This window comes from Platichthys flesus, chromosome 7, assembly GCF_949316205.1.
Source record: "Platichthys flesus chromosome 7, fPlaFle2.1, whole genome shotgun sequence".
In the NCBI taxonomy this organism is placed as follows: Eukaryota; Metazoa; Chordata; class Actinopteri; order Pleuronectiformes; family Pleuronectidae; genus Platichthys; species Platichthys flesus.
In genome coordinates, this window is record NC_084951.1 from 18310140 (window position 1) to 18332129 (window position 21990).

A 21990-nucleotide genomic window follows, 5' to 3' on the forward strand; every position below is an offset into this window, starting at 1 on the left:
TTAAGTTTTAACCCAAAAAATAGGTACAAACACTAAAGATAGTCACTGTGCACTTCATCCATAACACCTCTACACTTTATTCATGCACTTTCCATAAAAATACCTAAAGATCTACTGTAAATTGTTTCCTTCTATTTGGCAAGTCAATTTTTTTTATTTTGTATATTTTTAAAACCCTTTAATTAAAACATGTGTACGACTTGACTTGCAGGCCAATGACACTCGGAGGCACAGATTTATTACATTCTTTTTATTCTGCAAATATCTGTAAAAATGATACATCAAGCCTAAGTATGGAACTCTGGTAAAAGTTCACAGTTGTTTTACAGTCAATTTTAATTTCATTATAAAGTTCCATAAAAACAAATGAACGTACAGGTCAGTGACGTAGAGATGAAGCACTTGATGCTACAACACAAACCAGATTCCATAACGTCTAATATATCGAGTCGTCTTTTTTTCCTTTTATACACAACAGGGAGACTTGCCCCCTTCGGATGTAACTAACTACACGTTTCCCCCAAAATGAACGACTTGATGTTCTGTGTTAGCTGAGAAATGAAGAGTAAGTATAAAGAGATGCCCCCCCCCCAAAAAAAATACAAAATTCAAGGCAGGATCGAATGAACACCAGTGCTGTGTTTCACGTAAGATGCCAACAGCCCAGCGAGCACGTTCAGCTGCAAGCATGAAGTCAAAGTGTGAGAGTGCATGATGGGAAAAAAGAAACGGAGCAGGATATTGACATAATGGAAGGAAAAAAAAAAGAAAGTAGGTTCATTATTCTTTTACTTTAAGGCCCCGGCGAGCTCCCTGTCGCAGAGAGCTGTGTGGTTTCTCGTACCCCGAAAAACAAACTATGAACAGTGTCTCAGACGATCCGGGTCCGGGGGGGGGGACTCGGCCGTTATCTGTCGGAACCCAACCCACCATCCCCCAGTCGACATCTGCTGTGAGGTCTCCCTGACCACACCTACTTTTTTAGATCCTCCTCCTCTTCTTCCGCCACATTTTGTTTTTCTTGTGTTCTTCCGCTCCAGCAGTCAGGTGTAAAACAACACCTCGCCCCTCCCTCCGCCACAACTGGATTGGAATTTCTACTGGAACCTCTGTCTGGAGGTAAAATGGTGGACGGACAGATATTGGAGAGGGTGGGTGTGTCGCAGAGGGGCAGACAAAGCAGGAGATGGAGGGAGAGTGGGCGTGTGGGTGGATGGATTGATAGGAGGGGGGGGGGGGGGGGGGGTTAGTAGCTTAAGCGTCCATCTCACATAGCAGGGGGGAGGTCTTGCCTACCTCTAGGGAGGAGAGAGAGGGATGGGTTTGTGGGGATGGTTTCAGGGTCCATTTCCATCCAGTGATCCTGTTACAACCACATCTGCCATCTTTTACTCAGACTCCGTTCACAAACACCACCTGCGTCATGAACTCCGTCCTCCGACAAACGGCCTCTTCAGTCGGTCCCTGTGGTAATATGAAGACAAATGTGTCATTAAAAATCCATCAGCCAGAAAACATGAATTTACTTTATTACATTATACCGAACACACAACTCTGATCGTTTTGTCCCTGTAACACTTCTGTGTTACCTGAGAGACAATTACAAACGTAACTGCGGAGATTCGTCCCCATATGATGATAATGATTACCTCCTCACTCAACTGATTGGTCAAAAGAAAAGTAATCATCCAAACAACTTTATTTAGATAAATCATTTTGATACTGGATCTAGTTACTGGTGACGATTTTGGCAAATTTAACTTAAGATGGTTTCAAACAAGTGATCCAGTCCACACATTATCCTGAAATGTTTGCAGTGGAATTTATGCGTCATGTCCGGCCTCCTGCCTCATCGCCTGAATGTTTCAGAAATGTTCCTGTTGTTGTGAACTCATCAGACCGGGACCAATCTCCTGATGCATTCTTCATATGTGAAAGACAGAGTCCAGAAAATGTTTGCACCCAATTTGTAAGTAATATGAATCTTTTTTCCAGTCATCTGGTGAGGGATTATCATTTTTGAGATTCAGAAGTTATATCACAGTAATTAATTCCCAGCAATGAGGAGTTTAAATAAGGGTTAATGTCAGTGGACAAACCGGTCCATGGTGTGGTGCAGGTGTTAGCCTCTACCAAAAAGGGAGAAATCTAACTCTTTTGTGTTTGTGTGCTCCAAACGTTTGTCAAATCTACAAACAAATACATTAAGGAGTCGCCTCTTCTGTTCCGACCCTCGTCTGGTAACAATCTGTTAAATCCAGTTCAGTCAAACATCAATGGACGTAATTTCTTCATGTATCACGTTGAAGATGACACTGAAGACTACCTTTAGTAGGATTCACAGTCTTGTCAGTGTTGGCCTCCTCTGGCTCTGTTGCGTCACCACACACCGACTGCTCCATTTTCTCCTCGGTTCCTCCTCCTGGCTCCGACTCCAGAGGGGAGAAGCCTGTCGTCTGAGGCTCGGCGGCCACGCCCGGGGCAACTGGTCCTGGTCCCGTCACAACAGTTTGTTCCGTCTGTGGCAAAGACGCCTTGGTAGCAAACCAGTGTCGCACCAGGTCCGTTGTTAAGCCGCTCTCGTCAGCCAGTCCCTGCAGCTGGGTGGGAAGGAGAATCTGTTAGATCAAAGCCGCACATTAAAAACTTGAGATCAGAGATTATAAAAGAGCTCATTCAATAACAGAATACGGGTGAATGAATAAAATACAGTGTATGAAAAGCACAATTAGTAAAGGGTAATAAAATAAAAACTAAACTCACTCAGTAAAGTCAGTGAAACAGCCTCATCTATCTGAAGTTAATTAGCCATTTTATTATCTAATACAACAGTGCTGCCATATGTTCTTCCTTTAAAAGCCAGATTTTGCTCAGAGGATTTTACTATATCTTTAATACTCAGGTCATAGTCAGAGGTGTCAATAAAATTATCAGATTTTTTTAATATTCATTACTCCTGGCTTTTGGGAACCATTAGAAACACCTCTCATAAAACAGTCCAGTTCAATCGGTGCAAAGTGCAAACCTCAATAAACACATGTTAAATATCTCTCACAGTTTAATTTATATCGGAGCTGTTTTACTTGGTTAAATTCAGATTTATATCTAATAAAGTGATAAATCCTGAACAACAGTGTATTAATTTTCTATCACTGAAATCTGAAATAGTACAAACAGAACAGAATTTAATTTTTACACTTCCATCTGTGAGATGTAATCTACTTGTTATAGTTTATAAAATCTCCCCTGATCAAGTCACCTTCATCTAGTTCTTAAATGTCTTTGTTTCCATTTAATCTGAACCATTGACTTCACCTGTGTTTGTGCATATTTACTCAGAAACATCTGGATGTTGCCAGATGAAGGAAACTTTGACGCATTAGACAAAAATCAATGACGGATGTTAATGTTAAACCAAGAAGATAAACACTGTTCAACACAAGGACGTGATGTCACCATGTCCTCATCTGTTCTGACCTGGAAGTAAAATAGATATGAATCTGTTTACCAAACATCCTGTCAATCAAATGATTTACCTACAATGATTAATCAGATCTTTTTCTACTTTTAAATAGCCATATTAAAAATTATAATATAATTAAAAAGTTATATATTGTTGGAGTCACAACATAATTCATAGTACCATAGCAGAGTAGCAGAGTATGAAAATAATTTGTTGATATACAATTCATATGTTTTGTGCTTAATATATCTCCTCCAGCTGAAGTCTTTTATTAATATTTTCATAACGGATTTAAAAAACAGATGTAGAGTGAAAGAGCAGGGCAATTACAAATTGCAGGGAATTCCAAGGCACTCAGACTTAAAAATCTTAAATATAACGTACTTAAGTCTAGCACCAAGTAGATCAAAGAGAGAGAGAGAGAGAGAGAGAGAGAGAGAGAGAGAGAGAGAGAGAGAGAGAGAGAGAGAGAGAGAGAGAGAGAGAGAGAGAGAGAGAGAGAGAGAGAGAGAGAGAGAATTGTGAGTCAATTCAAAATATTCAGAATATTCAGACACCAGTGAATCATTGGGACCACAACTGAATGAAGAAATCATTCATCAAAAGCAATCAAGCTGAATTACGGAGCATGCTGCCGGCTCCGATACCAAATAACAGTCTAGAAGAAAAATCTGTTATAATTTTTTTTAAATTACTTGTGTGGCTCCCAAGTCATTAGCAAGCCCCCAAGAATAACCTCTGTCGAACAGAGAGAAAAACAACTGTGGCTTTGCAGCAGTTAAAAATGAGCATCTTAAAAAAGTAAAGCATCAAACTTTTATCCCCACGGCACAGATTCATCCCCTGTCTCTCAGATTTCAGTAGTTCAGAGACACTGAGCTGCTCAAAGAAAGTGTGGAAATGCTACATATAGTTGTCAGTTACCTGCGTCTCCTCCGCTCTGCCGTGTACATCCAGATGTGCCTGGAGGATCTGCGTGTTCTCCGTCTGGAGTTCCTCCTCAAGAGCCATGGTCTGGTACGACTCCAGCCACTTCAGCTGGCCGTTCTTCTGCACATACCGGGAGTCCCCAAACCAGCGCACCACCTCAGGTCTGGGCAGTCCCGAAGCTGAGATGAGCTCATCGTACTGAGCAGCACTGGGCCACTGGGTGCGGGCGTAGACTTGTTTGAGCAGGTGAAGCTGCTCTGCTGTCTTCTTGCCGCGGATGGCTGTGGGTTTGGGAGAGTTGGATGGTTTGGGGGTCAGGGTGGAGAACTGGGATGGTTTGGGGGTGGAGGATTGGGCAGAGCCTGGGGAGGATGCAGGTGTGCTGCTGGGCAGAAGCGGTAAAGCAGAGCTCTCCAACCCTTCGCCCTCCGCTTTGCCACTGGCCTCTGTGACCTTCAGCATCTTCAGATTAATCTTAATGGGGTTGACTTTCAGTTCTCCTGAACTGTCCTCTTTCTGTCGTTCCTCCCCATCAACCCCCACCTCCTCCTCTCTCAGTGCCCGATCTGCCTCCTCCTTCTTCTTCTCAGCTGCGGCTTTCTTCCTCCTCTCAGCAAACCAGCCGTGGATCTCCCTCCTGGTCATCTTGGTCTCAGATCGCAGCCTGTCCACCTCTTCTCCAGATGGGTCGGGATCCTCTGCAAAACTGGCCTCGAGTGCCTTCAACTAAACATGATACAGATGAGGACAAGGTCAATCCTTTGAACAAGTAGAACTAAGTACATTGACAGACCTGATGAATTGATTTGCCGCTCAATTGGAAAATTAATCTGCAATACTTAAAGCTAGTTGTCAAACTAAAATACAAAACTCTCTATAGCAGCTTTTCCATTATAAGTATGTGTTGCTATAAACTGAGAAACTCTAGTTATGAGTCAGTGATACACGGGTGTTATACTTAGTGGCTAATGTAGAATACATTTTTCACCGTATGTAGTAGAACTCCCCAAGACCTGTAAACGGACTCTGCTGTGTGCATCATGTACATTCTGTAGTACATGGATGAACATTTACTCCAGCATAAACTGTGCAGCCTGTAACACTACCCCTGGGGGTTGATGACGCATCTAATTCATGTCAGACCCAAAATAAAACAATTTTTTTGTTTTTTTTAATAAAAAAACATTCCGGGTGAAAAAATGGCAAACACGTCGAAGTCAAAGATGTCAAGAGTTTGTGGTGATAAGAGCCGGGTGCTGAAAACATGATAACGTGATCTACGCAGCATAGTTAACATGTCACTTCCTGCCTATGGATTTGATGCTGTTGTGAATGCGTCTGTGCAGAGAATCTCCTGCTGTGTGGTGCATGTGTGAGGGGCAAACTCTGGGTAAACTCTGCAGCCAATTCTCCGGATTTTACCCAGAGGTCGTGTCTTAAGGGTCTCACCTGATGGGGTTCTCTCTCCTTGTAGCGGATAGCTGTGAAATCTTCAGATGGTTGTCTGGGGAGTCGGCGGGATGGCGTGTTGGGTGAGGTGGGTGTCTGTGTTGCCGTGGGACTCAGGGGTGCCGAGCCGTGCTGTGGCGTTTTGGCACCAGAGCTGCTGCCACTCTCTGACAAGTCAACAGGGTTGGCACTGCCAGCGGTGCCACTCCCTGGCAAACCTGAACCGCTCCCTGTTACAGTGCCAGACTTGCTGTTCTGTGCACCTGTGCTCGTGCGCACCCCTTTGAGATTCCGAAAGTGGTAGCGCCGGTCACTGAACCACTTGCGAACTTCTCGCACTGTGAGCCCAGTCCGAGCAATGAGGCGGTCAACCTCCTCCTGGTCGGGAAACTGGCTGCCCTGAAAGCTGTCCTTCAGTGCACTGAGCTGCACTTGAGACTTCTTGCTCTTGTTAAAGCTGGGGTCGAGGAACGCACCGACTGGCGTCCCGGAGCCAGATGTGCTGCCTGGAGGAGCTGAAGGCGAGGGGGAGGACGATTTGGAGGCAGGGGAAGAAGCGTCATCCATTTTCATATTTAGAGGGTCACTGGGGTCAACATCATCTGTCCTCGTTTTATTTTTGTTGCTGGTAACATTAGCATCTTTACTCCTCTGTCCATCACTGCCCGTTCTGCCGTTAGTGTGTTTAGGTTTACTGTCTGTGGTCACTTTGCTGTCACCGTGCACAATGCTGGTGTTATTAGCTTTGCTGATATCAGTTTTCTTATCAGTTGCACGGCTGGTAACATATATTTTGTTCTTGTCACTACAGACTGCATTAGCATTGCTGTGTTTACCATTGACACTGCTCACCCTGCCGTTACTATGATTACTGCTTCCCAGACTAAGGTTGATGACACTAGCTTGACTGCTACTGACAATGCTGTTTTTCGTGCCCCCTCCCCCACTCCTACTACTATTACTGCTGCTAATGACGTTGCTCAAAGTGGTGCTGCTGCCCACCGTCCCCACCACCATGCTGATGCCTTTGTCTGCCACCAGGGCTGCAGCAGGTCGGGCCTGCATCATGGGGCGGGCTGCTGCCTGGGGCTTAGGCGTGACGGCCAGGGCCAAAGGGGTGCTGCTAAGCTGGATACCATTGGCCATCATAGGCTGTGTTACGATTACTCCGGCTTGGCTAACAAGGGATCCCTGCAGGATATGAGGGATCCCAGTGGCTCCCAGTGACGCAGGCAGGACTGTGAATGTGTGTTGGGCTGGGCTGTGGTGGCTCTGGATGTGGTTATGTGCACTGGAAGGTGCTGTCTGGATGATGGTGTTAAACATCTTCCTCCTGGCCTCCTCAATCTCCTCGGGAGACCAGCTGATGCCTTGTTTAAGTCTCTGGGCCGTGAACCAGATCTTAATCTGCTCTTCTGGAAACTTTGTGACCACAGTCAGGTAGCAGAGCTCAGCCTTCGTGGGGTACGGGAATTTACTGAAGGAGGTCTTCAAGAAGGAAGATGAGTCCATGGAGGCACTGTACGTAGGGATGCTGCTCAGGGGAATCATCACCTGGGAGGGACAAAGAGGAAATCAAAGCAGGCGATAATTATGTAATTTTTTACATCTGATTCATTTCAAAACAGTGGGATATAAAATATGAATAACAAAACAATTACCTTGGGGAGGTTTTTTGAGGAAGAGGAGGACATATTTGAGGAGACTGTGATCGGTGCAGACTGATGAAAGTTTCTGGTCTGAACCACTGAAACCACCTGTAGCAAACAGATTTAAAAATCATCTAAATGAAGGAATATGAATTAACTTAACATTTTTAACAGAATTCTACCAATAGCCAAACTGAAAAACAGAGAGGACGATCATGTACCTGTGTGATGGGGGTCTTGAGCATCGGTAATGCTCCAGAGCCATTGACGATCTGAATTGCTGAGGGCAGCGTGACCTTGGCGGTTCCATTGTGGACTATTGTGGGAACATGCGTGACCGTCACTGCAGTGGTCTCTTTTCTCTTGGCCTCTTTGGAGTTGACTGAGAGAGGATCCGATGGAGAATCGTTCGAGACTGGATGAGGCACCACTATCCGTTTGGGCTCCGACTTGCCCTTCAGCATCCTCATTATTGGAGTCTTGCTTATGGAAATTTCACTGTCCTTTCCAGACTCTGTCCCACTTATCAGTTTCTGCTCCACCACAACCCTCCTGTCCCTCTTCCTCAGCTGTAAAGTAGTGTTCCAAGTGCTGGGGTGAACCCTGGCATTGTGCAGGGCCAGACCCTCAAACTTGGGAGCCGAAACCCCACAGCTCAGGCAACAGAAGCTGGGGTCTGCGCGAAAGTCTGGGTGCCCGGAGTACACATGATCCAAGAACAAATTAAGGTCCTGGGTTTCAAAGTTACAAGGCTTACAGGTGTAAGTGCCAGTACAGTCTTTGATGGCGTCCCCTGCCTCTGGTTTGGAACACTCTGAAGGGTCAAGGGGGCTTTGTCTGCCCCCTCCGAAAATCCTGGACTGACAGAGAAGAGCAGGGAAGTCCTGTTCAGCCTCCTCCAAAGGACGTATTACCTTGCTGGGTATCATACAAGGAGTAGATGACTTCCTTTTGCTGGCCATGGCGTGACCGCAGGGGTGAAAAGGGTTGTTCAAACGACAGTGAGCAGGGTGTGAGTGAGAATTTGAGTCGTTTCCGGTTGACTATAGACCAGGCGTGGGGGAGGGAGGACGGCGGGACTCGTCCATAGATCCACTCACAGGTCTCACCACAGTTTTGAGTAAAAACCTGAGAACGAGAGAAAAGAACATATTTTAGTTGAATTCGTCAGTCATAATAAAATATGATACAATTTAATTTGTTGAATGGGTCTATATAAAATGTTTAATTTCAATAACGGATAAGGGCAGTTATTGGACAAGTGGAGAAGACCCTTAGAAGAAGGATTAAGATTGGAATTCTCACGTTTGTCAGTACAAGCCGGTTTCCCCACAGCTGGACCAAAATCATGCACAGCTGGATGTTTCCAAGTAAAATATCAACAGCATTGATAATATAAAGGCCCTGTGAATGGATTCAGCTGAAGCCATTCAAATCTTGAGCTGCTTAAAATGTTTAAGTTTTCCCCTAAACTCTCCAGGCTACCTCTTTTATCAGGGCATTCAAACGTGCCCTGTCTGCTTCTACACTAAAGGCTTTTTGGGAGAGCTCCTGTCCTACCCCGATCTTTCCCCTCCCCCATGCAACTCTGTCTCACTTCCCCTCGTTCAGACACACCCCCAGAGAGAGAGAGCACATTCTGTTTTTTTAATCCACAGTAGCTTCACTGAACCCCGTTAAATCAAAAAATCTGAAATACACACTTATGAATGTGTTGTTAAATATAGGGCCTGCTCGACAATTTTGAAGTGGTTGGTACAACAGATATTCCTTGGAAAGAGGGCATTCTTGCCCCCAAAATTGGTACAGAGGGAAACGCTCAAACCTGACAAGGAATACGAACATTGACATTTTTTCAAATCACCTCTTGATTCCTCGTCTCCATAAAATAGCGTTAGTAGTTTTCCTTTCTCTCCCTTGCTCCCTCCCTCCCTCTCTTCGACAGAGAGGTAGTGATGCAGTATCAGAGGACAGCTCTAGGGCAATTACTCTACCAATCACCCTGCACTGACATGACGCCTCACGCAAAGGGCGGCGAAAAGCTCACAAAAAGTTTACAGGCTTGCAAAAGTTCAACAGGAAACTGCTGAAAGCCTCCATATCCAGACGCTCCTTATGCGAAGACATTTTACGAACAAATGGTACACAGCTTTTCTGGTAAATAGCCCATATCTAAAATAATCTGACCCTTTCCTATGTGCAATTCCATGTCTAATATTAAACATGTCTAGTTCTGATTGAGCCTAATGTACACATTGTTGCTGCTTCGCCACCGTCTCTCTCAGGTGTCTGTGTCATCAAACGACAAATCCACCCTTCTTCATTTCAATATGAATTGGCCAGTGGATAAGAATTTCTTTCTTCTGGTTAGCCCCAAAAAAGCTCAAAGCCCTGTTAACCCTTTCAGGGCTGGGATGTGACAGACACCCTTTTATGCTATAACCGAGCAATGGTACACAGAGTTCACGTATCTCTATTATGATGCCTGCACTTCCGGTTTGAGTCAATAAAACTGCTCTAATCTTCATCAGTCTACATATGCCATATCAAATCTACATAAGTAGCCTGCATAAACTAACAGACAAGAATGAGATACTTTATTACGCCTGTGATGTAGACCCTATCGCAGAGTGGGCATCTTTTCTTTCACACCACTGACCGACCCCACTCCTTCGATCACTGCTTGATGGGTTAACGGGCAAATTAAGTTTACTGAGGAGGGAACGAGATGCCCAACGTTCCCCTCTGCAAGCCCCCCAGATAGAGTAGCTGCCCATGGCTGGGGCAGTTGTTCATCCCTCCTACCCCCCCTGCCATTCAGTTCTGCATCAGGGGGCACTGCTCTGCCAAGGCAGGCCAGTCACATGACACAACACAAAGGCTTATGGGTGGGCAGTCTGAGCTATCCATCACGTGGTTCCGTTGGGTGTGGGTGGGCAAGCGAGAGGCGAGGAGAGGGAGAGCGAACGGGAGAGGATGGTGGGGGATGGGCAGCCGGTTTGGGGTGAGGAGGCATGGGAAGGAGGGGTGTTAACAGTCGTGGAGGAAGCGCTGAGGTGTTTCAGTAAGGAATTTTCCCTCAAAGATACCCTCCTCCAACCAGCCATCCCATCTCACCCTGCCAACCCCCACTCTTCCAACGACCCCCTCTTGCTACAAACTACAATCACAGAGTCTTTCCCTCCTTCCCTCCCTCCCTCCCTCGCTCCTCGCTGCACTGCAAAGCCTGGAATGTTCCAACCCGAGCTCTTCGGCCAGTGGTCATAACCTGGAGTTCAGCCCCAGTGTATATGTGTTCAGACTCATGCATTGCCTCATGCAACATAACTATCCCTGTTCAAAAACAAACAACAAACAAGTAAATACAGAGTGCATAAAGACGTTAACTTCCCTCATTCATGCATATCGACAGCTGTAAAGACTGCAAAGCCATTTCACACTGATGACATGTGAGAAAAAAAACCACAAAAAACACACAACCGTGTGCACACATCTGCCGACAAAGGTAGAGCCTCAGAAGCAGCAACACCCACGGGCCTCATACAGGTGAGGACTGAAAACAAATTGCAAAGCAAGCCAAATGCTATTATTGGTGACTCGGAATGAGTAGCTCATGTCTCAGCAATGCCAGGCAAAGACGCGTTGACTCACTGGTATGAGCGCATCGGCAAATAACTTTTGATTTGAATGTAGCACATAGGTTGACCATGTGGTGAGGGTGGGCTTGTCTCTGTTATTTGTTTCGGCATTTGCATGTGTGGGTTTCCTGTACGACAGAGCGTGGAGCGAGGCGACGTGGGACGGGGTGGGGACGACGGGGGTGCGTTCATGCGTTTGTGTGTATGTGGTGTGTGGGGGTGGCTGCCTGCATGCCTGTGTGTGAGACTTGTTTACTGAGGTAGTGAGGCTGCCATTTTTTCCCCGTGTAAGAGATCTCCCAGTGACACACAAAGATGGCGTTTCAGTCCTCCCAGTTCATAACCTGTATTATCTCCGCCGCGTCAGTGGCTCAGCACAGCGTGACCTCCTTTCATCCACTGACCTGACTCTTGTCTAGGCCTGGGCTATATCCTCTGAGTGCAGGCCAATAATAGCATTGACACCTTCTGCAGCTTCGACACACAGTGTAGCTGCGTGCTAACGAAACCACTCATCTCAGCCTCAGCCGAGGGTACAGGTGCAAGGCTCAGATCTGTGTGTAACAAATGCTCCCTCTACTCAGACAGAGAAAAGGTGTACACCACAGGAAGTCCTTTCCACGTTTGCTCCATTTCTTGTTTCTACTCTCGTCTCTTTTCCTCCCTCTTCCCCCCGTCTCCCCTCCACACACTCCTTCTCCCTCTGCCAATACTCTCTTCGCCCTCTGCTTCCCCTCCCTCTCCCTCACCGTTCGTTCTTCTCCTCCCTCTCCAAGCAAGTTTGGCCCAAAGAGACAGGTCGGCAGCGCCACTGGTGTGTTACTGTCCCCATGGCAACCACCTCCTACCCCCTCTTTCTCTACAACCAGCTCATTTCTCCAAAGCACATGCATGTGGATAAACACACACATACGCACATAGTTACTTAGACACACACACACACAACTCCATTGCCATCTAGTCTCTGGATCTAGCGGTGCTTGTTTGTTCCACACACCCCTGTGAGTGGTATTTGGAGAGTCCCTACCCTGCTCCTATTTCAGTGCCTCCCTCGCGCAGTGTTGATGTCTCCCTGCTAGGTGTGGTAGCCGTCGTCAAGGCACGCTATTGGCCGGAGCTGATGCAGTCCTTCCTGTTAACTCGGTGCCCCAGTCCCTGGCCAGACATCTGCTTGGGCCATTGTCCCCTGCTCTCCGTGGCTCCTGTGCTTGTCCTGAAGAGGCCTGAGGCAGGGCTCCTGTATTCACTGGAGGCCACACAGGACACAGCATGTGGACACATAAACAGGCCTGAAATCCTGGCAGATGCCATCGTATCTGTTAGAAAGACCCAAGGAACCAAGCCTGTCCCCCAGTGTTTTCAAGATGATAATAAAGTCCCTTTGCCACATTCAAGGTACTATTTTTGTTAGAAAATCCTTTGCTGTGTTGTTTTCTGTCCCAACACCATAACACCTTGCTGGTTAATTTATTCCCACGTTGGCCCTTGCTTCAGCTAACCACCTCCTGTCAGTCAAGCTAAGGATTTCACTCGCCCTCTCCTCTGCTGACGCCACGGCTCACCTCTCTGAGTGCTTACACATATTGCACTACCGAACTTCTTTCGACTTCAGTTTTCACACGACGCTGGCAGCGTTAAGAAACTCTCAGTGACAGCGCTGCAACGGCGTCATTCCATCTTCACCCCGGTCCCATTTCTGGGCTGCTCTCAGGTCAGGGAGAGGATCGCTGCGTGGGTTGCAAACGGCTGCATTGCTGTGGCCACTGCCAGTGCATGTCTTAAAACTGGGTTGCTGAGAGGGGAGGGAGAGAGAAATGGCGGAACACCATGCTCTGTGCTGTCCAACCTAAAATGGCTGACATCACAAGCTGTTAACCAGCCAAGCAGAGCAAGAGGCTGCTACTGCTGCTGCTGCTGCTGCTGCTGCTGACCCAAACCTATACTCACTCTGGTCGTGCAAGAAGAACACGCTGCTGTCTCCCTCCAAAGAGGAAAACGGTCATTACGTGGGTCAAGACAGAAAAGACACCAAAGTGCCGCTAATGAAAAGTGAGGATCACTCACTTAGTGAACGACATCATCTCGTCATCTGATGTTCATTAGGAAAAAATAATAAGGGGAACAAAAATGAAGAAATGAAACAAACGACCAAAGTTAGTTCATAGTAAATATAAAATATGATTTTTTTTTACACAGTGTTGTACTGATTAATCCTTTCATACAAGGCTAAAACTGAGGGAGAGATAGGGAGGAAAGGAGAAAGAGGGGTGGGAGGTGTTGATGGGGAAGGGGGGGGGGATGAGTGAGTGAGTGTGTGAGTGGGACTATTCAATGAGATGTGCAGCCACTGAGCTCATTTCATCACCACAGAGACACACTTAAATACAGCAAGGAGGAGACATAGTAGTAGTAGTAGTAATAATAATAATAATAATAATGCAGCTGTACAGATGTTAAGAACATCCATGACTGACTATTCTTAATTAGAAGTGTTGTTATTCCAGTTGTGTAGTGTTATCTACACAAGTCATTACACAAACTGCTACTCTAAGAGTGATAGGTGCAGTTTGGCTGATAGAGATACATGCATAGATGTATAAGTAGCCAGATTAGGCTGCATATCTTTACCTGGGACCCCACGTGAGCACCAGACACAAATTAGCAGTGTGGGAAAGCTCTGATCTAATCCCTTAAATCACACACACATACACACACAATCACACACACACACGATAAATAACCAAGACAACAACCTGCAACCTCATAAATTACTGTGGCCACAGTTTGACCGCCTTCATTTTAAACCGGAGTCTGTGTCAACAGACATTATATAAACAAACATGTTATTAAATCCTGATAAAAATAAATAAATATGCACATTAATAAAAGCACATGGGCAGACCAAAGTAAATGAGCTGTTACATTTTTTTAAAGGGGGGAAACTATAATATAAGAGTCTGGAGTGACAGGAGGTCAAAGTCATTTCTAACTTCTTCATACATAGCTCGTTAATATGGGAATCCAGCCGTTTGGTTCTGGGACAACCTCCCGGCTCTGAATCTCAAATAAACGGACACAGCTACTGTGTTAAAAACTATTTCTTTACACGAGGACCAGCAGCTGTATCCCAACCTGCTCACACTCACTGCGCAGCGGCGTCGAATATTTCCGAAAATGATGCGTCTTCATCTTCCGCTCAACTTCGCGAGTCCCCAACTTAAAGGGGCTCGTGTGCGGTTCGCGTTTGATAAACGGTGAACCCGATTCAAACAGGCGAGGACCCCCCCTCAGCCCCTAAATAAACTATATACTCTCTCTCTCTCCCCCCTCGTTGACTGTCGCCATTTTAAGCAGGCGACATGCAGCTGGACCGAACCGCCGCAAAGGTAAGCGGCTCCAGCGATAGCGCACAAGTTTGGAGTGGAAACACAGAAACACACTCACCTCGCCTGGTCGCCGCTCGGAGTCCGCAGCAGAAAGGGGGGTTTACATCTAAAGTTTACAATGGCAGGAGCCCGAGGAGTGTGGCTGACGGGAGGCTCGGGCTTCACTGATGGCAACTTAGAGGAGGTGGAAGACCCCTCCGTCCATCGGCGGGCTCGAACCGTGACACCGGACCGGTCCCTTCAATGCAGCCCCCCCCAGCCCCTTCCTCTCCTCTCGGCTGTGCTGCGCTTGTTTGTCCTCGGTGAGCTCCGGCAGCCAGTGGAGGGGAGGACAGAAAACACGACGGACGTACCGAGGGAAGAGGCGGACACGTGACGCACACGTCACTGACGGTGGAGTTGGCGTGAGAGCTCGAGCTCCTCCGCGGCGCAGAGAGCAGGAGTGAGTCAGACATCCCGACACGAGTCTGACCGGGGGAGCTCCGCGGGGCGGCAGGCTGTCCTGTTGCCGGTGCCGGTGATGCTGCTGATGGGTCAAGTTCTCCACAGCGACACAACCGGTCCCGGTGAACGGTGATGTTGGACTCACCTGTCCCCCCACCACAGGTGACTGCTGTTAAAGAGACAGTGCACACATCATGTCAAAAGTGATCATGCATCACCACCTCATGACAAGCAGCTACTGTGCACATGGAGAAATCATTGTATATATACCATTATACAAACATATACATCAAGTTATCATTCATCACCCCATCATGACAAACAGCTACTGTGCACATAGATAAATCATTTTATATTTACTAATATACAGATATATATGGGCACTATGTCAAATGTGATCATGCATTTAAGCCCTCATGAACAACAACAGCTACTGTGCACACAAATACTTTGCAGGCATATCAAGACACTGACACTAAATCAGAAGTTTCCCCTCCATGTCAAACAACACAGCTACTGTGTACTTATATACAGTCATATATCAACACTATGTCAAAAGTTACCCTGCATTCTCATAGACAGTAGAAAGTAATATTTATTAAAGTTACTTGTCTTGGCGTACAGGTAAATGCTGAATTAAATAAAAAACAAAAAACAGATCACTTCCTGACCATACCCATGTCAATAAACACTCAGGAGAATGATCAGCCAAATCACTCAATTGACACCACTTATTAGGCCTAAGTTATATATCCCTCAGTTAGAGTCAAATAATAGTGGTTGTACAATGAAGAGGAATAGAGGATGAAGCTGTAAACAATCTATAATCTTAAATGAGGCCCTCTGCTGGTCAGCAGAAAGAACGACAGAAAGATCTCAGTGAAAAACCACCCGAAGAGACTAAAGTCATGTCAAGTTACATGATGTAGGTAAGCATTCACTCAAAGAAACAAAAGAGACAACAAGGTTGAATCAATCCATCATATATGTGAGGCTGCAAGCATGTCTTTTTATTATCAATAAAGGTTTATTTATTAATCAATATAAAGAAAATGGATGCTATTCCCTCATTACAATTTTCTTTTTTTGTCTGACAATATGATACAAATGATAAACTGGTACCCGAGAACTTTAAGCATAAATGTAATTTATGATTTTCTATCAATTAATCAGCTTGATCATTTCAGCTCCAGACCACTGGCTGGTTAATGGTTATCTGTAATAGTGTGTTCATAGGTCTTGCTAAAAAAAGCATGGTTTCAATGGTTCACATTTGTGAAACAAGCTCAAGAAGTAGCTCATGTCTGCTGCAAATCATACTTATTTTTAATCAATGCTGAAGACTTTCCTGTTTATCACAGCCTTTTGTTAAATCAAATAATTACTAAATTTTCACACACCGTACTGTAGCGTTCGCGCTTTTATTTCTTATTTTATTTATTTATTTTCTATTCTCTGTAATTCAAATGTAAATAAATTAGCATAAACACATGAATGAACTTAAAGACATACTTCACAGAAAAAAATGAATTCACTCATTATCTACTACACCACTATGCCAATGAAGTGGGTGAAGTGTTTGCACAAAACAGTTTTGGAGTTTCAGGGGTAAACAGCGTTGCAGCCAATAAAATAACTGGTGGTCCCTTCGTCAAATGTAAAAAAAATCTACTAAAAAACACTACATGCCTCCATACTGCTCCTGTGATGTCATCTAAGTGTCTGTAAAACCTGACATTCACATTCAACTTGAAACGCTGTAAATGTATTTAACCTAAATGTCTGCTATCGGAACAAGCGATGCTACAGTTTACCCCTGCTAACCCTCAGGTGAGAGCTTGTGTGCAGTGTGTGCGTGCAAACGTGAACACGGCTCCAGAGGAGGATATCAGAGAGCCTTTCGGCTAAATGGTGTAAACGTTTTGAGTGGAATTTGAATGTCAACATGACAACACAGGAGCAGTATGGAGGCATCTTAAGTTTTAAGAATCGGTCACCATTTACTTCAATTGTATTTGATTACGCTACAATGCTGTTTACCCCTGAAAGTCCAAAAGTGTTTTGTGGACTCAAACACTTCACCCACCCCTCCATGGTCATAGGAGTACTCACAGATAATGACAGAATTTTCATGTTTCGGTGAACTATCCCTTTAACTTTCAACCTTACAGTAGTGTACACCAGTGTATGGTGGGAGGTGAATCCTGACTCCAGTACTGACATTAGCAGGGCTCCAACGCTGGGGATCGCTGTAGGTTTTAACAGCAGCTGTCAGTAGCGGTGCAGAAACGTCGCACTCTCTGATTGGCTGCTGGCGGCTCCGGGTCAAACAGCGTCGCGCATGCTCAGAAGCTGTCACACGCAGAGCGACAGAACTCTGTCAGATCAGCGGATCCTTCGTTCCTCTAATACCTTCACATCTTCCTCCTCTGCTCCTCCGCTCCTCAGCTCCTCTCCCTCAAAACTCAGCCCCGGCTCCCTTCACATTCCTCCTCGGACTTTTCGGCCTGTGCAGCGGCAGAAAACAGCGAATGATGACGAGCAGCTCGAAGCGGAAAGAAGACAGTCATCTGCAGAATGGGGGAGTAAAGCAGTCCTCATGGAGCAAAGCCCTGAACAGTAACGCTGTTTGGGAAGAGAAGGTCAGACACTCTCCTGACTTTTTACTGTGGCCGTTGTGTTGTTGTGTTTGCCTTGAAGTGCCCTACATTTAGCCATGCGGCTAATCTGCTTTTAGCTTTTGCTACGTGGAGCTAGCCGCCATGCTAAGGGTTAATCTGGCTCAGTTGTGGCTGTCTGTCAAATCTGGAGGAATTACTTTTTGTAGTTAGGGCAAAGAAAGTGTTGGGTTACGTCTCCTTCCTTGTTAAAGGCATATTATTGAATAGTTTTTTTTTTACATATTTCCCATATGTTGTCTCACACTAAACTAGTGAAGGCCCAGGCTTCAACTGATGATTATTTTTACAGCTTTAAATCAGCTTATGAAAACTTGTATTAGCTGTTAGGGACTGGTTGGTCAAAACTTATACAAATGTAAAAAAACATGTGTGATTTTCACGATAAGTGTCACATTATTTCTTTTTTAATTTTCCTCCTCCGTCTAAGTTCTTTGCTTTGTGAGCTGAGAATGATAAACTCTTTATTAACAGCAAAACATTTCACACATCTGAGGTGGATCAATCATGCTTTATACCTCCTCTGTGCTTTCACCATTCAAAGCCTTATATTGATACATATTGAAGCTTTGTTATGTCGCTATTGATGAAAATTATATAGAAATGATATTCATTGATATTTTCTTTTTGCCCAGTGCTACTAAAAATACAAATAAATCATCAGATTACTTGAGCCCAAGGAAGCTTCTTCAAACTGCTTTCATTCTCTGACCAACAGCAGAAAAAATACTAAATTTAATCATCTAACACCACATCATAGCCTGATTCAAACCTTAACCCCATACCACAGAGGTCATAGCTACAGGGCACACTTTGTGAAGGAGAAACTGACACTGAGAAAAATAACTGGTGACACATTCTAACCATTCAGTCAAAACATTAGCTTATCCATTCCTGTGGTTCACAGTTTAGGAACAAGAGATAGATGAGAACAGAGTACCTGAATCAAGGCTAGATGTGAAAATGCTTTTCCATCGCACGTACACATGCTGAAAGAAACGTTTCGCTCAGGAAAACATAAAAAAAACTAGAATGGCTCTGAGTGTAGCTCAAACTTACCCATAAGCCCTTTCTTGCAAAGTAATATTCTTTGATTTGCCCCCATGTTCATATCCACACCAAAATGTAGTACGGGGCTGAAAAAAGCCTAGCTTCTCTGAAACCACATTTAAATCTGTTATACCCAACCATTTCATTTGGATCTGCAACCAAATTGCACTCGGCCATTGATATCAGTCCCCTAAATATGCCAGTTTTTTTACCATCCCAAATTCATGTGTGATGTCCTGTGAAATTGTCAAAAATATTCCATCTCACAATTGTAAAGAAAGTGATTTAAAAATAATTCCTGGATCCGCGCCCACATTGAATGTTTTAGTTTTTCCCTTATTCTGCTGCCAAACCAACCAATAGAAAAACAAATGGACGAGCCTTCTTGGCAGATGAAAAGTACATGACATCAGGAAATACAATGCATCACTATGTTAATGCTGGTTGTATTCTTTTTTTTACAGGACGAGTTTTTAGATGTGATTTACTGGCTCCGACAAATAATTGCAATAATCCTTGGTGTGATTTGGGGAGTTGCACCCTTGAAAGGATTCCTGGGAATAGCCATGTAAGTATTTTCTCTGCTTTTCGCTGAGCCTGAATGTTCTTACTAAAACACAGACAATCTAACATCTTCACTTGTTGTCCTGATAGATTCTGCGTCATCAACGCCGGCGTCCTCTATGTATACTTCAGCAGCTTTCAGCAGATCGATGAGGAGGAGTACGGTGGCACGTGGGAACTCACCAAAGAAGGCTTCATGACTTCTTTTGCCCTGTTTCTGGTGAGGATGCTAATAATGAGGCATAGCATTACTCTCTAAAGACGTGTACAATTGACGCACCAAGCGTACACTGGATATGAGCAGCAACAGTGACGCACATGCGTAGTTAAGGCCCCAAAAGTTGACATTGTATTTGCTTAAGGAATGATTTTTCTTGTCCTGTATGGACAGGAGGATAATTATATTTAAAGAAACAATTATATTACATAATCCTGTCATAATTCTGGGTCAAATCATCAAATCAATGCTTATTGTAGGTTTATGACAAATTCAGCTGTTTGTGACTCATTTAATTGAATGATAAACATCTAATCCTTGTGTTTGTTATTGTCTCTACCAGGTGGTGTGGATAATCTTTTACACAGCTCTACATTTTGACTGAGAGGAATTCATAGGACACTAAATACAAACATTTCTGTTGAAGCAAATTATGAACACACAGGAACTCCATGAACTGAGGGGTTGTCACCGCTCCTACATACAGTATGACTTCTCAGTGCTCAGTGCATCATGGGAATCCTTGTGTGAATAACGAGATCCTGCAAGACCATCATGATGAACATGCCCATATATTGTAAATCTCTCTTAATTTGAGTGTTCCTTTTTTTAAGGCATTCTCCAGTACACTTGCCCTTTGTTAAATGTCCTCCCCCACATCAACGACATCGTCTGTGACAGACCAGTAACGATACAAAAAGCAGCTCAGCAGTACCATAAATGCTGGAAAATAGGAGGAGGAGGATTCAGCTTGAGGCAGTTTTCTACAGGGACCTTCCTTTGCTTTGGAAGAGTGAAATTAACACAGATTTTCTTTTTTAGTGTGTGAATTCAACCCGATTGACTGCCCATGAGCTGGTCCCTTAAATCACAGAAACTGGACAGTAAACACAGTCTTGTCACATAATAATCATGATTCAATCAGTCCATGAGTGTAACCGTTAATGTGGAGACACAATTCACCATATCAGATGTACTTAACTACCAGTAATGGATTAACTTTGTGGATTCCAGCTACAGTATGTGACTGGTTTCAATGGTGGAGTCATCTTTGGTTATGAACATTTACAGGTGACTCTTTTGCTAATTATATATAAACAAATCATTTTAAAGTTAAATCTGTAATTTCTTCTCAAGGGTTGAGACTATTTGTGTCTGAAATCGCACAAATTTTAACATCAAGAGAAATGGTTGTAAGATGTTCATGTCAGCTCCTCTCCGGTCCCTAAGTCAGTATCCGCTACCAGTATCAAAAAGCTCTAATATATGTCAGGAACTAATAATGATCTAATTTATCTGCACATCCAAATAACTTCTTAAAACAAAGAGGGGGGGGGGGGGGATCCTGCATGTTGTGTTCAGATGCATATGATTCACAGTCTCAAGCAAAAACCTGGTCCGTGCACTGCCATGAATTACTGTTCAGAAACCTAGATGTCATTGATTAATGGCTTAGACCTAAGTTAGGAGGGTAAAAATAATTTAAATTGTTTTCTCACATGTAGCTTCCAGATCAAAGTCTTACCTGGAATTAATTTAAACTTGTCTGTAATTTCTGTATCATGTCCCTTTCTGTCCAATCCACCTTGTAATGCATTGATTTATTTCTACTTATGTTATATCTTGTTTGATGAAACATATTTCTCAGTATTTTATAGTGAAGGCCTATTAAAACCAGTTCTGACAGTTATTCTAATGATACTGATATATTAGATACACAACTGGTGTTTAAAAGGATTGTATTTTCTGATCAAATTTTTGGGAATCATTAAACATGGTCTTTATTTGGCCTTCATTTTCAAAGAAATGCTCTTCTTCCTTTTTTTTTTTTTTTTTTTTTTTTTTACCAAAACGAAGAAATTAATTTGTTTTAAATGTTTTGTAACATACATTCATTCAGGGATTTTTCGTAACTCTGCGTTGAACTGTATGCTGGCATTGCTAAGGTTCAGATTTCCCTTTACTTAAATGTATTGTACTGCAGTTTCTTGTATAGTATGGCTGCACCTAATGCCTATTGTCTTTATTAATCTGATTATTTTCCCACATTAATCAATTGTCTGTGGAGTGTCATTAATTTTCCCCTTGTGTTCTCTTTATCTGAACATTCAAAATGCAAATGTATCTGTTTACACTGATATAGAGAAAATCTGAAAACCTTGATATTGGAGAGGCAGAATGACAAACAATTTATTTTCAAAATAATGACCAATATGTGTCCTTACAACAACTGCATGATCATCTGACAACTTCTTGCAACTCTTTATACATAGGCCAGCTTTTTGATATCAATACATAAAGGAAATCCATTGCTGCCAGCTAAACACAAATAGGCAAAATGGTAGAAATGTCAAAATATAGATACAATATTAAAGTAATGATCAGTGCTGTATTATTTGTAGCATTTTAAAGTGAAAGTAGAAATGAATTGCCATCAAATTAAGTATAATTGAAATGGGCAAAAAAATTGACTCCTGCGCAGAAGTGGACTGCACAGGATTCATTAAATTTTTTTTTTAATC

General features: G+C 43.9%; 2 protein-coding genes across 3 annotated transcripts; one reads left to right on the forward strand and one right to left on the reverse strand.

Annotated features, from left to right (window-relative positions):
* Positions 1-235: 235 nt before the first annotated feature.
* On the reverse strand, positions 236-15067 carry zhx3b (zinc fingers and homeoboxes 3b). Of its 2 annotated transcripts, none has more exons than XM_062391939.1 (7): positions 14574-15067; positions 7713-8619; positions 7504-7599; positions 5843-7396; positions 4388-5119; positions 2327-2618; positions 236-1464 (listed from the first exon to the last, which is right to left on the reverse strand). In XM_062391939.1, the coding sequence occupies exons 2-7, from the start codon at positions 8451-8453 to the stop codon at positions 1454-1456; spliced, it is 3426 nt and encodes a 1141-aa protein (XP_062247923.1). In that variant the 5' UTR covers positions 8454-8619; positions 14574-15067; the 3' UTR covers positions 236-1453. The 2 variants fall into 2 exon arrangements, with proteins under 2 accessions (XP_062247923.1, XP_062247924.1); XM_062391940.1 differs by having other exon boundaries at positions 2327-2600; positions 14574-15063.
* Positions 15068-17301: 2234 nt separating this feature from the next.
* rab5if (RAB5 interacting factor) lies at positions 17302-21520 on the forward strand. The gene is made up of 4 exons (XM_062391657.1): positions 17302-17601; positions 19152-19255; positions 19342-19471; positions 19812-21520. The coding sequence occupies exons 1-4, from the start codon at positions 17491-17493 to the stop codon at positions 19851-19853; spliced, it is 387 nt and encodes a 128-aa protein (XP_062247641.1). The 5' UTR covers positions 17302-17490; the 3' UTR covers positions 19854-21520.
* Positions 21521-21990: the final 470 nt, after the last annotated feature.

What these genes read in the sequence shown, in the direction of transcription:
- zhx3b (XM_062391939.1), bottom strand. Translation starts at nt 8,453, where the DNA reads ATGGCCAGCAAAAGGAAGTCATCTACTCCTTGTATGATACCCAGCAAG. An exon ending in TCAAGACCCCCATCACACAG is followed by an intron (nt 7,600 to 7,712) that starts GTACATGATCGT and finishes TGTTTGCTACAG; the next exon opens with GTGGTTTCAGTGGTTCAGAC. An exon ending in CCTCAAAAAACCTCCCCAAG is followed by an intron (nt 7,397 to 7,503) that starts GTAATTGTTTTG and finishes TGTCCCTCCCAG; the next exon opens with GTGATGATTCCCCTGAGCAG.
- rab5if (XM_062391657.1), top strand. Translation starts at nt 17,491, where the DNA reads ATGATGACGAGCAGCTCGAAGCGGAAAGAAGACAGTCATCTGCAGAAT. An exon ending in GGATTCCTGGGAATAGCCAT is followed by an intron (nt 19,256 to 19,341) that starts GTAAGTATTTTC and finishes TTGTCCTGATAG; the next exon opens with ATTCTGCGTCATCAACGCCG. An exon ending in CTTCTTTTGCCCTGTTTCTG is followed by an intron (nt 19,472 to 19,811) that starts GTGAGGATGCTA and finishes TGTCTCTACCAG; the next exon opens with GTGGTGTGGATAATCTTTTA.